The following is a 13847-nucleotide window of genomic DNA, read 5'->3' on the forward strand; positions in this document are numbered from 1 at the left end:
AAGATCCCCTTCTGCAGACCTCGGGAAAAATCCAGGTCGTGCAGATGAGTAGAGCTGAACTGGGGCCCGCCAGAGGGCTGGAAAACCTGGCATGTCCCGACTGCAGAGTTCAGGAACGTGGGGCGCATGCCTGAGGGGAAACTTGAAATGGTTGTATAGGTAAAATCCCTCCTCCTTCCTACAGGACAGAATAGAGGAAGCAGAGGTCTAGAAACAAATGTAAGTGCTGACAATTGCAATCAAGAGTATTTCACTTCTTGTATGGGGGTGCAGGGGAGAAGGGGGTGCAGCGGAGGAGGGGGTACGGCTGTGTAGACCAAAATCTGTGGACCGTTTCAAGTTACCTCCTGCTGCACCGCTGTTGCCTGTCTCACATCTGACGTCCCAGATTCTGAAGGTGGGTTGGGTGGTCATCTCACTGGGGCTCTGAGCAAGCCATCAGCTGTTGGGTCAGCTGACCTGGAGCACTGCAGGCCTTCTATCCTCCGGCCTCCACTGCGGAAGTGCTGCGGGCAGAGGTGTGCGCCGCCACCATACCTGATCATAGCCTGGGCTCCCCCCCCTTCCCTCTTCACGTCTCTCCGTGTGTACACACATGTGCACACGCGCATGGAGGCCTGAGGCTGACGTCAGGAACCATCTTGCACGGTTTCTTCACTTATTGACTGAGCTCACCGGTATGGCTAGTCTTGCTAGTCAGCTTGCTCTGGGGATCCCGTCTCTGCACCCAACAGGCCTGTGGGTTTGGGAGAATCTCGACTCTGGTCCTTGGGCTTGTGGGGCAAACGCTTCAACAGCTGCACCTCCTTCCAAGTCTGTGTCTTTATCGGGAGTCATGTGTAGGGATAAGTCCCGCCCCTTAAGGGGCGTGTTCGCCTCGGGCTAATGTCTGCCTATAAATTTGGCGAGCAAGCTCCGAGCGGTCTCTTCTGCTTTCCTGGTCACCGCGGGAATGGTGGTTCTGTAAGTCTATTTCTACATTAAAACTATATATATATTTTTACAATCTGTCTGCATTCGTTTACGCCGCTACAGTCATGTTCCAAGGGAATAAAGGCAGAAGCTGCCCGATGGCTCCACACACGGGGCATTTGATGAAATCTGACACACTATAAAGGTTGTGGACATAAGGAGGTTTTTGCTTTGTTTTATTGAGACAGGGTCTCACTGTGTATCCCTGGCTCACCTGGAACTCACTCTGAAGACCAGGCTGACTTGGAAATCACAGCCATCCACCCACTTTTGCCTCCTAAGTGCTAGGATTAAAGATGTGCACTGTGCCCGGCACAAAGAAACTTTTTTTTAAATATTTATTTATTTATTATGTATACTATATTCTGTCTGTGTGTATGTCTGCAGGCCAGAAGAGGGCACCAGACCTCATTACAGATGGTTGTGAGCCACCATGTGGTTGCTGGGAATTGAACTCAGGACCTCTGGAAGAGCAGGCAGTGCTCTTAACCACTGAGCCACCTCTCCAGCCCAGAAACTTTTTTAAAAGTCATAATAACCTAGAAAGGATGGGTTATGAAGGGCCTGGAAGGTAGCTAAGTTGAGGGCACTTGCTTGAGAAGTGTAAGCCCTTGGGTTCAATGCACAGCACCCATTTCCCAAGAGAAGGCCTATGTGTGAATTGCAAAGAAGTACTAGTAGTTAGCCACCTGTTGCGGTACTGGTAATGGGGTATGGTCTCCAGTGAGAAGAGACTACAAGTGTCTGGGAGTGAAGCTCTGCACTGCAGGAGACAGGGACTAACGATGGCCAGTCTGTGGAAAGGGGCCTGCAGTTTGGATGCAGTCAGAGAAAGACACTGCTAAGACATTGGGAAATCCAGTTAAAACAGCCTGATTGTCTGTGAAATTGAATTCAGGCTGCTGCTGCGAAGGGACAGAACCGAGCTGTGCACATTGGCTGCTGCGGGACAGGGTTCTGTACTCCAAACAGGACGCTCTAATGAGCCTCAAAATTAATTTAGGAGCTCATGATTCACATAAAAAAAAAAGTAATAAGGGGCTGAGGACAGTTCAGTCTGTAAAGGGCTTGCCAGAGTTCATCTGAGAATCCACACTGAAGGCCAGGCTTTGGTGGCATTCATTATAACCCCGGGGCTGCAGAGACAGAGCATCACTGGGGCTTGCTGAACAGCCAGTCTAGTCTAACTGATTGGCTCAAGGTTCAGTGAGAGACCCTTTCTCAAAGGAGGCAGATGACATTCCTGGGGGTGACAGCTGTGGCTATCCTCTGGCCTACTGACACAAACACACACACACACACACGCACGCACGCACGCACGCGCTCTCTCTCATAAACGAGCAGGCACACACTTGCATCAGCAGGCAGATAAACTGAGATAAACTGGGCCTGGTGGTTCAGTCATCCTAGAACTCGGCAGGCTGGGGTTGAAGTATAAGCTCCAGGCCAGCCTGTGCTGTATTGTGAGCTCCAGGTCAGCCAGAGGCACACAGTGGAACTGTCTCAAATAAATATATAAATAAAATATAAATAAAATATATAAAATATAAATAAAAGCACAGTGTCCTGGAACTGTAGACCAGGCTGGCCTTGAACTCAGAGATTCACCTGCCTCTGCCTCCCAAGGGCTAGGATCAAAGGTGTGTGCCATCACCAGCCAGCTATAAATATATTTCTTACTAAAGTTGTGGTCAATGTCTAGAGCCACTGATGTAATATGTGCCGGGGCAGAGGAAGCTATAGCATGTACTAATAAGAAAAACAGTGGCCACACCTACAATCCTAGCACTTGGAAACAGGACGAACAGAGGTTCAACGTCACCTTCAAACACATAACAAGAAGTATGTAGCCATGGCTACATACACCTGTCTCAAAAACAAACCAGCTGGGTGCTGTGGTGTACCCTTTAATCCCAGGATTGGAGAAGCAGAGGTAAGCAGATCTTTACAGGGAACTTCATGCCAACCATGGTTACTGTGAGACCTTATCTCAAAAGCAAAATGAGGGGCTGGAGAGATGACTCAGAGGTTAAGAGCACTGGTTGCTCTTTCAGAGGTCCTCAGTTCAATTCCCAGCAATCACATGCTGGCTCACAACCCTCTATAGTGAGATCTGGTGCCTCTTCTGCCTTGCAGGCATGCATACAAACAGAACACTGTATACACAATAAATCTTTTAAAAAAAAACAGTGTGAGCCGGGCGGTGGTGGCACACGCCTTTAATCCCAGCACTCGGGAGGCAGAGGCAGGTGGATCTCTGTGAGTTCAAGGCCAGCCTGGTCTACAAGAGCTAGTGCCAGGACAGGCTCCAAAGCTACAGAGAAACCCTGTCTCGAAAAAAACTAAAAAAAACAAACAAACAAACAAACAAACAAAAAAAAAACAGTGTATTAATATCTGTCAGATACAAAAGGACTGGAGAGCTGACTCAGCAGTTAAGAACCCTCAGTGCCCACAACTGGTAGCTCACAACCACCAGTAACTCCAGGTCTGGGGAACTGACACCCTCTTTCTGACACCCTCTTTCTGGCCTCCTAGGGCACCTTTACCTTCTCTCTCTCTCTCTCTCTCTCTCTCTCTCTCTCTCTCTCACACACACACACACACACATACACACACCTTTAAAAAAAAGTAGAGAGTAAAAATGGCAATTCTGTGGTCTGCTCAGCTCTGTTCCATTCTAAGAGGTTTCAAGCAGAGGGAAATGTGAACAATAAGGTTTCCTTCCGAGACATTGGAGTCCCTAATTGGAATCCTGGAAAAGGAACAAACAGGGTGGATGTGAGCTGGGAAGGCTTGTGACAAAGCTGGCTTATCTTCCAGTTGGCACAGCCCTATCTCAGAGGGCAAGCTTCAGGTTGCAGGGACCCACATCACCTGAAACCACATTACATAATTTTAAATATATATATGCACTCATTCATCCCCCTCCCCCAGTACTAAGCATAGGACCCAGGATCTTACTCATGCCAGGTAAATGCTCAACACCAACTCTAGAGCTCTTCTTGTTTTTTTGTTTGAAACAGGGTCTCACTAAGTTTTCCAGGCAACCTTTGACTTTGTGATCCTCTTGCCTCAGCCTCCCAAGTGGTTAAATTATAGGCTTTGGTTCCAAACTCAGTTGACATAAATACTTGTCAGGTTGTCTCCACTGGAAAGCATGCTCCCAGACAGTAAGGACTCCCTCCCTCCCTCGCCCACTGCCGACTCTCTGGGTCCTAGATCCAAGCACTCAATGGACACACGTGGTGTGACTAGCTGAGGGACTGAACTGGGCAGGGGTGACTGAACTGGGAGGGGTGACTGAACTGGGTGGGGGTGACTGAACTGGGAGGGGGTGAGGAAAGGAGCTGCATCAGTACTGAATTTCCCACTGCTACCGTTCACTAACTACACTTGATAAGCTGTCTGCCCTGTGTTTAGCTGGGCCATAGCCGATCCTGATCCTTTCCCAAACACCCCCTCGGAAGTTCTGTAATTCCTGCTCAGCTGGTCAGGGCAGTGTTACTACAGCAGAGGAGCAGCAAGGGAGCAACACTGCAGAAGGGACATCAGGTTAACTGTGGTCGCCAGCCTGGGAGGCATGTCACTCAGCTGAACCTGGGGGTGCAGACCTGTGAGCCCAGACACTCAGGAGGCTGAGACAGGAGGACGGCACATTGAAGACCTGCCTGAGTTCCGGAGTGAGTTCAGGGCTAGCCTGGGCAACTTAGTAAGACCCTGGGTCAAAATCCAAAGTGAGACGAGGGCTGGGGGTAGCAGCGGCACAAGCTTGGGATGCAATCACCAGGACTGGGCGGGCAGGTGACAGCAAGTACGCTATTCATAAAAGTTCAGGCAGCATTTGGGGCTTGTGATAGGTGCTACCAACCAGAGATACCAACCAATAATCCAGGTGTGGCTTGCAGGATTATTTTATATAAAATGAGCAGTCATTAACCAAGGGACCCTCAGAATGTCATCTGAGGAAGGAAGAAATGAAGAAAGACACATAGGAATATGGCTACTTTTTCTTCTCTTTTACTTTGAACATTAGCATGAAGTTGGTTACCATACACATCCAAAGGCCCAGCATGTTGGGAAAAATCATTATATGGCACACCTGTACCAGAGTCTTAATAAGAATAAAATATACAATGCTACATTGAGTGGTTAAAAATATACAAAAAAGTAGTTTTAACAATCTATAAATTTTTTATACTTAAAATCATGATTGAGTTGAAATAAAAAAGTGCATTTCATTGCTAAAAAAATATTGGTATACCTAACACAAGGAAGAAACTTATCACCGCGGGGGACTGGACAGGATGCCAGGCCTTGTGGGCCAGCTCAGAGGCCGCCTAACTCCACCCTTCACACAGCTCCCTGGGCCAAGCAGCCCTCCTCTTCCGCCAGGCTTCCCCATCTCAAGAGATTCTGTCCTACCCACCTGCCAACCCCCCAAGGTCCTCTAAGCTTCTTTACAGCATGACAGGTACCTTCCTTCACTAAGTCCCACCTTGACTTGACCTTCACCTGTGCCTCTACAGAGACGCGAGGGAGACACTGCCTCAGTCTGTACAGTCAGTCTTTTGACTTTGCAGGCAGGACCGGAAGCAAGCAGCTGCTCTCTTCTCTCTCATCTGGACAGACATTCAACAGCAAGCTTTGTAAACCTGAGGCTAAAGATTCCCGGCGAGCAAACTGGACTTCCTTTAAGAAAAGAGAAAGTACAAGTGACCTCAGCACTATGGGGACAGCCACCTGCTACCTAACCTGGTCACAGCTTCCATTCCGCTTCTGCCCAGGGCTGGAATTACAAGGAGCCCTCAACTCTATGCATCCAGCATTGATCAGGTTCTTGGGTCTTGCTGGGGAAAAGGGACCAGGAAGAAAGAAATCAGTAAGGGATGCCCTTCCACGGGTAAATACTTCCTGGTCCTACAGGGTAAATGTTCACAGCTGGTGTTTCCCTTAGTGGATACCCAACTTTTCATCTGAAGATGCGCAATGAGCACAATCAAAATTCCCAGAAAGCTGATGAGGGCCAGGAGCCCAAAGACAAGGAAACTCTGGCCTGAGGGGTGCATGCTGTGGGAGGCCTCCCCACTCAACTGGAAGACCTGGTATAACCGATACCGACTTGGAGCAGACAAAGTGAGAGCATGTGCCCGTACACACACTCCAGCAGTCCTCAGTCACAGATGGGACGGTGCTGGGCCGCAATGGGACGCAGAGGAGGAAATAGGGAGGAGGGTTGCCTTTCAGCTCTGCATTTAATTAGTAAGCACTGGATCCTTCGTGACACGGGCCCCACTTCCAATCTCATGTGACCAATATTAACAAAGGCTGGATGATTATGCTGCCTGGCCCACACAGAGCTCAGACCCAGGAATCTTTGCTCCCATCATGAGGCCTGAGCAACTACTGAACTTAGAGATATGTGAAAATGTTTTCATCAAATTCAGTGAGCCAAGCAATATCCTAGAAGGGCTTTAAAAGCTGAGAGGAAAGTACTTTAGCGCTCCCTTATGGTCAAAACAAGTACTGCAGATGGATAGAATTAGCTCAAAAAATGAAAAAAATTATATTCAAATTTGTGGAAGATAATTGATTTGATTTTCTGAAGTATCTGAGTAACTTGAGAAGTAAACACATATTACACTACACTGTTTCTTTCTTTTCAACTTAGCTAAAGTGAGCAATCATATATGGGAAGATACTTTCCAATGCTGCCAAGTAGTCTCAGGTCCTATGCAGGTGTGAGGGAGACCCTCCTTCTGGCTACATGGCCCCGTTCACCTACAAGGCAGACTGGAGAGCCTTATTCATCCAGGAGAGCCAGGGATGCAGAAACAAGCTGCTTCCTTCTCAGGCCTGGACAGGCCGGTTCTTGACTCCACTGAAACCAGCCAACACAAGCATCAGATTTCCTTTGGATGTTAAGCAAAACCCAGCTTCCAGATCCTTTTGAGCATCTCCATTTCCTATGAAAATCATTTTCAAGTAATTTGTCACATCCCCGATCTCACCAGATGCTCAAATAGGACGACGGTAACCTGGCGTTAAGCAACGGAACACCTCTGAGGGGGCAGGGTTCCTCTGATACCTGGCCAAAGGCATCCTAATAACACAAAACAAGTAGTCATCCTTTCCCAGGGGTGTGGCTCCTCCCAGTGACAGGCAAGTATAGCTCTCCACTACCCGAAAGCCTGGGACTCTGCAGAGAAAACTAGCCGGTCTAAAAGCAGGTACTTTTAGGCATCCGGTGCTCCAGAAGTGACTGTCTAGAACACGGGTGGGAAACGGCAAGGCTGAAGCTAGTTAGTGACTTCTCCAGTCCAGAATCTACATCTGACAGTCTGCATACTGCTCTCGTTCTAAATAGTCAGTGAAACATTCAAACGTCTTGACTTCTCTATTATCGAACCGATTCTCAATTTGGTACTACCCCACCAATTAACATCCTGTCTGTTCCCAGACAAAAAGTATTACAAATTTATCAACAGCTGCCTTTTGAGATGCCTGCCTCATGCAGCTATCAGTCCTGGATGCCTCAGTACCAATAACTTTAAGGATCGAGGCAAGAGCTTGTAAGTCAGAAAGCAAAGACAAGGTCAAAAATGTGCATTAGTGTTCGCTCACCTACAAAAAGTAATTCCAATTCCCTCTCTGAAGGAGCTCGTCTGTCTCCACTTTAGGAGGAGACAATGAACCCATCACACAGCACCAGCTTTGATCTGGGACAAGCGAGACCAGCCAGCTGCTAAAGGAATTCTTATCAATGAAGTGCACATACTACACACAGAACACACTTCGGTTTCCTTTTTATTACATCTTTCATATATTTATACACCAATTACACTTTTTAAATGACTTGTAAGAAGACAACTAGAAAGGAAAATAAACTGGGTTTGCACAGAGGACGGGTGGCTGGATGAGAGGGGCTGCTCAAAAAAAAAATCAATGACGGACTTTCGTTAAACCCCGAGAGCACTTTTAAATTCCTATGACTAAAATAAGATCACGGGAGGAACCCTGTAAAACATTTATGAGAGAAAGGATGTGCAGCAATAGCAGCATTCAGCATTCCTTTAATTTGAAAGGGTAGGCATTCAGGAAGACTTCAGAGGAGAAAGAGATGGCCCAGAGAGACACTAGATGACCTTCGACTGTACAGGAACACCCAGCCTGCAGTGAAAGAACAGAAAGGTGGCAAAGGACAAGAACAGTTCTAGTACTAGAGGTGTCGTATGTGGGGAGTAAGACAAGCAGAGAAGCTACAAGGCTAACCCAGCAGCAATATGGAGGACCAAAACACAGACGTGTTCACAATCCTCAGCCAGGTTTTAGCCAGTTTGTAGCTAAGCCCTTTGGAATAAGGGTGAATTCCAATACTCATGGAGAATGAAACAATCAGAGGTAGGATCCAGACCAGGGAAAGAAGGCTCCAGGACACGGGCTTGTTGAAGGCACTCGAGAGCAGAGTGATAGACAGCAGAGGGTCAGACGGACAGCAACTACTCACTCCTGTGCTACAGTGAGAGAGACAGCTCCAGGAAAACGTCACTGAGTGAGCAGAGTGGAAAACTCCACTTTATCACAGCCTCTAGCGAGGAAACAAGAAAGAGGAACTTGTTTGCAGAATATGTAGGTCTGCAAAGCAGTTCTAATTTTAACGTGATTTTTTAAAATAGTATGGCATCTGATTCTTTAAACAAATTTACTGAAACTAGAGTTTCAAGGTTGGGAATTTAAGGAATTTTATTTTCCTTGGAGTCTTGCAAAAGCTATCCTCTAAGATGAAAAGGTCTAAATGTAAGTCTATAAAAAGTCTAGCGAGTACAAAGGTATAGAACTGCGAAGGTGCCAGACTGACAACGTTTATGGCTTCCATAGAGTGTAGCGAGGATCTCTGGGTTGCTTTATCGAGGTAGTTCCAGGGTTGGAAGGTCAGCGTTACTTCTCATGAATGCTACGGATTTGACAAGCAGACTAGCTAGTGAGTTGCTACTGCGTAACAATGCCATTATTTCTAACAGCCAATGACCTTTTATTCCTGAAAAAGAAAGAAAAAGATGGAGAGAGAGAATTCTTGGGAAATTTTCTAGCTTAGTTTAAGTAAAGAAAAAAACTTAAAAACTGGTAATTCTTTACTCCACTTTAGAGTTTGAAGAATTCCAACTGATCTCTGATCTTTTTTTTTTTTAAGTTGATAAAATGGTTAGATCTAACACACCTCTTTTCATGATGTGTTCCACATATAGTCTGGAACAGCATTAAAATCTCTATCATGCAGACCATCAAAGCAACAAAAGTGGTATTTCCGCACAGCAGCTTAAACAGAAGCTTTAACTGAAATGGGTTCTTCTGATAGACGTTTTAGTTTTTCTCTCTTTGCCATAAAAACTCACCTGTCATAGTGTGTTTTCCTAACCAAAATCTGCAAGAGGGGAATAAATTCACACACACACACACACACACACACACACACTCACACACACACACACATTCACTCTCACACACACATTCACACACACACACACTCACACACACATTCACACACACTCACACACACACACTCTGCAATGGAGTTCTCTATTTCATATTCTCAAATTTTAAATCTTCCAGTGAGATAAAAATGAAACTAAATACATATCTATTCAACGATAATAAAAACTGAAAAAAAGTTCAAGAAGTTAAAAATTCAAAGCTTCAGAGAGTTTGCGTCTGCTTAGCAGTGTGTGTGGGTCACGCTCAGAAGCGAGGTTCTTAGACAGGCAACTTTGGAAAGGCCCATGCTGAAGGACCACGACAGTGCATGGAAATGATTCTCAAAGGGTTTTCTGAACTTTATTAAAGTTCTATATGGAGACTTCTGCACTTGCTAAAAATAAGAATCAAGTAAAAAATATACAGAAAAAATGAAGCTACATGCCTTTAAGTGGTTCATCTTCTCTTCATTCAGTTTTAAAATCTAACCCAGTATGAGCCTACCTGACTCAATTTGAGAGTAGCAGCCTTTCATTAGGCTAAAAAAGTGTGTATCCAAATGATAAATCTATAAGAAAAGAATGAAAGATGTACAACCCAGCCTCTAAAAATGTAATGCCAACTCAAAAACGCCCTTGTGGTAGCCAGGCAGGGTGACGAAGCACCCATAATCCCAGCACTTGGGCAGCTGAGGTGGGGGAGTCATTGGCTGGAGGCTACGTAATCCACATAGGGAGTTCAAGGCCAGCTCTGTGAGACCATTTCTCAAAACAACGACAACAACAAGTTCTTGGGTGCTGGCTGCTGTAGTTCACTCCTTTAGACCCGGTCCTCAAGCTGTGAGTTTGAGGCTTGCCTGGTCTACATAGAAGTAAATTGGTAACAATAAAAACCATTTGAAGACAAAGTAATCCTTGTGACAATACATGCCTTTGAAGATAGTATAAAATGGCAACAAGAAAGCCTCAATTTAATATCTGTTATTTTGAAATAAGGTCTATGTCTTTAAAAGAAGTACAGATATGGGCCTAGAATCAAACTCCTCCACAACCTTCTCCATGAACAGATAACAAGAACTGAACAGGTTCCGCAGAACCTTGGGGCACCGCAGTACACATGGAGAGGACACACATGATGCAACTTTTATCTTAGCAGCGGCCCCCAAGTACATTTTCAACCCTGAGTTTGAGTCTTCAGCATGTTAAACCCAATGCGCCTGCATGTTTCAGGCTCAACCCTGTGGCCCTGGGCTCAGAAGCATCTCGGTATGAATTTCATTATGCATATGTTCATTATTCATACATGACACTGATGAGAGCCATGTTTTAAAGAACAGGTTTCTTACAAATCCCAAGTCAGGGAAGATATACTTATCCAGAAAAAAATTGGCATTTCTAGATTGTTCCAGAATACATTGCAGTAAGAATGCATTACACAGTGTGACAGTGCTAACTCACTTTCCTAATTCCTTACTTTCTGCTTCTGTTAAGGAGAGTGGTGGTTATTGAGTTATTACTGGATTTCCTATGTAGCAGACACTTTCTTATGGCTATAGTCATTTGAATTAAAAAAAATCAGACTTGACTACCTGAATTTTTCAATGAGTATTCATAGTACATCCATAAAATAGTTGATTCAACAGCCTCAAGTCTAGAATTTAGAATCTCTGTCCAATACTGTATTTAGCACAAAATAAGATAAAACCAATTAACTAAGCTATAACATACTTTTTTGATAAAAATATTTTAATATTATAGACTTGACCATGAAATATTGATATGTCTACAAGAAAGTGTAGATCTGCAGACTTTCCATGGGATGCAAAGGAGACTGTGGAAGTGAGCGGAGAAGGAACTGGCTGCCTATTTGGCTTGGGTATATGGGGGCTCCGGGAATGTACGCAAATATTAAAACTACCATTTGTTAAAATTTATGCCTAGAACTGGAGGAAAGGTGTGTCCTGAGATACTTTCCTGTCTCAGCACACAATTTTTCCTATGTATTACAGAAGACAAAGGTAAAACTGTAGTAAATCTAGAAATATGAAACCAAAAAGCTAATGTAGAGTATGATACGTAGAAGCAGGAACCTAACTTCAATCCAGAGTCCATGTGTCCCCAACCAGAGTTAAGTGGCCAGAAAAAAAAGTGCGTGACGCATATCTGCACATTTCATATCAAAGATAAATAAATAACAGCTAAAGTTCTGATTTACGAGCCTGAGGAAAGAGAAATGAGGAAGAGAAGTGGAAGTGGCCACTCTTGGAACTCAGTCTCTAAGGTGAAGAAGTAGAAAACGTGTAGCTTCGTGGTCCACATTTGCCAGCTGACCGAAACCACTGTTGGCCCTTCTCTTCAGCTTCCTATACAACTCGCTCCAGGGTGACCAGGCCCTGTGGAAGTTGCCCAGAGGCAGGGGTGTTGCTCCTTCCTCGCCTAACTGTGGAGGACAACGACGAGGCAGCAGTACTTGGGGTTTCCTCTCACTACAACTTAAATGGCAGATGCAGATCAAAGTGACACCCACATTTTAGACACTGCAGACATTTTAAAACTTAGAAGCCAATTTGTCTTCTCATTCGCATTTCTCAGCCTCTATCAGCAATTACACTTATGATTTCAGCTCACCATTTAGCTTCTCCTAATGGTTCTGGGAAACAAAGCAACCTCAAAATTAGAGATGCCAATTTATCTTCCCTAACAGCTGAGTATGACAAAGTTCCTAAGAGAAGTGAGAAACAGACGTGATCGAAAGGAAACCTCTGCCACTTCCTTCTGAAGGTATTCACAATGTTACTCAGATTTTCAAATCAGACAAGCTTTTGGTGACCCTATTCCAATGCACCACCCCACTGAATCCACAGAGGGGCTCAAAGGGACACCAGGGATGGAGCGTGTCAGTGAGCCGATGGACGGAGTGCCCAGCAAAGATGGTAAGTTCCTGAGTACTTATGAACCTTGCTCTTCCAGTAACCTGGTCTGGTGACCCTCACCCAGTCCCAGAAGCACCTTTGTGTTGTACGGATGTTAGAATAAATTTGAAATAGAAGTTACTATATGCATCTTTAAGAATCACATTTTGATGATTATAAAAATTTATCTATTTTACAACATGGGTTTAGCTACACTGAAAAATTACACAGCTTATTGAAATACATTTCATTTTAGAAACAGACTACTAAAGTCTATACAAAAACTCTAAAATAATTTCTGTAGTAAAATAAAGAGTGTGTTAAAAGAGCTACACAAAGAAGAAAACTCCCATCTTCTCTATAATGCTTGATATTGTGTGAATTGTGACCAGCTCGACTGCAGTCAGCACCAAAAGCTGAAAAGAACTCATTACAATACACAGTGATACAGTTAATGCTCTGGATTAATCTCACAGCCTTCCCGATTAGTATAAAGGAAATCAGGCCTGTCCCCTCTTTGAGGAGAAGACCAGGATATAAAAGCAAGCATACCTCATCCGCTGATATGAAATTATAAAATCCCGCAGTCTGAGTATCTGAAATTTATAAAAGTCATCAGAAAATGCAAGCAAATTGGGCTTTAGTTCAGTGGTTCCCCTGGTTGTGAGGGCAGTCTTCTTGTTCACTCCTTCGGGTCAGTCTGATCGCTCACCAGGACAGTGGTCAAAGTCCTGAAGGAGGCCATGGAGACGGAGAGACCCCAGAGAGGCACAGCTGCACCCCTTCTGCCAACTCACCACGGGGATGGCACTCCGGCGGGCGCTAATGATGCTGGGCCTGGGGCGCGCTGTTCTTCTCTGTCAGATGCCTCAGGAAGGTGTCCTCGCTCTGGCCTCTGTGGTTTAGGGGCTCACTCTTAAAGAGGGCCGGAGGTGGGGGCAGGTGAGGCACAGGTGGGATGGGGAGGTGATGTGCGTGGTGTGGATGCGTGTGGATGTGCAGGTGCGAGAAAGGATGTGGGACCGGCCTTGAGGGAAGAGGGCCACCCACGGGGTTCATACTGACTGCGGGGGCTGGGCTCGTAGGAGTGTTGGCCACAGCTGGAGCTGGAGCAGCTGGCGCTGTGGACATAGGGATCTGGACAGCTGGCGGTACGTTCACTGGGCTGGTCACTCGGAAGCACTTCTCCTTGTGGGCCTTCAGCATGTTGGAGAAACGGAACCGCTGGCCACACACATCACAGGGGTAAGGCTTCTCGCCTGTGTGAGTTCTGCGGTGCCTCTTCATGTTGGGGCGGCTGGTGAAGCTTTTGCCACAGATTTCACAGATAAAAGGTTTCTCTCCTGGGATGAGCACAGACAAACAGGGCTGATGTACCTGCTGCTCATGCTTTCACCCACAGCACTTGGTTCCCCAAACTGAGACGTAACAGGACACAGCAGGCACAAATACAACTTACAGCCTACCATGCTGGAAGGGAAGAGGAGGAAAA

General features: G+C 45.6%; 1 protein-coding gene across 4 annotated transcripts in view; it reads right to left on the reverse strand.

Annotated features, from left to right (window-relative positions):
- Nucleotides 1-4979: 4979 nt before the first annotated feature.
- The window catches only part of Znf652 (zinc finger protein 652), a 56600-nt gene continuing 47732 nt past the window's right edge, over nucleotides 4980-13847 (reverse strand). For 2 of the 4 annotated variants that reach the window (XM_041664117.1, XM_041664118.1), the window contains exon 6: nucleotides 7905-13698. In XM_041664117.1, coding sequence (XP_041520051.1) covers nucleotides 13178-13698 — 521 coding nt within the window. In that variant the 3' untranslated portion in view covers nucleotides 7905-13177. Of the gene's footprint in view, nucleotides 5665-7904; nucleotides 13699-13847 lie in introns of those variants that run through there. The other 2 variants (XR_005975618.1, XR_005975617.1) reach the window with 2 other exon arrangements.

Source organism: Microtus oregoni, unplaced genomic scaffold, assembly GCF_018167655.1.
Source record: "Microtus oregoni isolate MIOR12 unplaced genomic scaffold, Mior012 000015F_ref0000493, whole genome shotgun sequence".
Taxonomy (NCBI): domain Eukaryota; kingdom Metazoa; phylum Chordata; class Mammalia; order Rodentia; family Cricetidae; genus Microtus; species Microtus oregoni.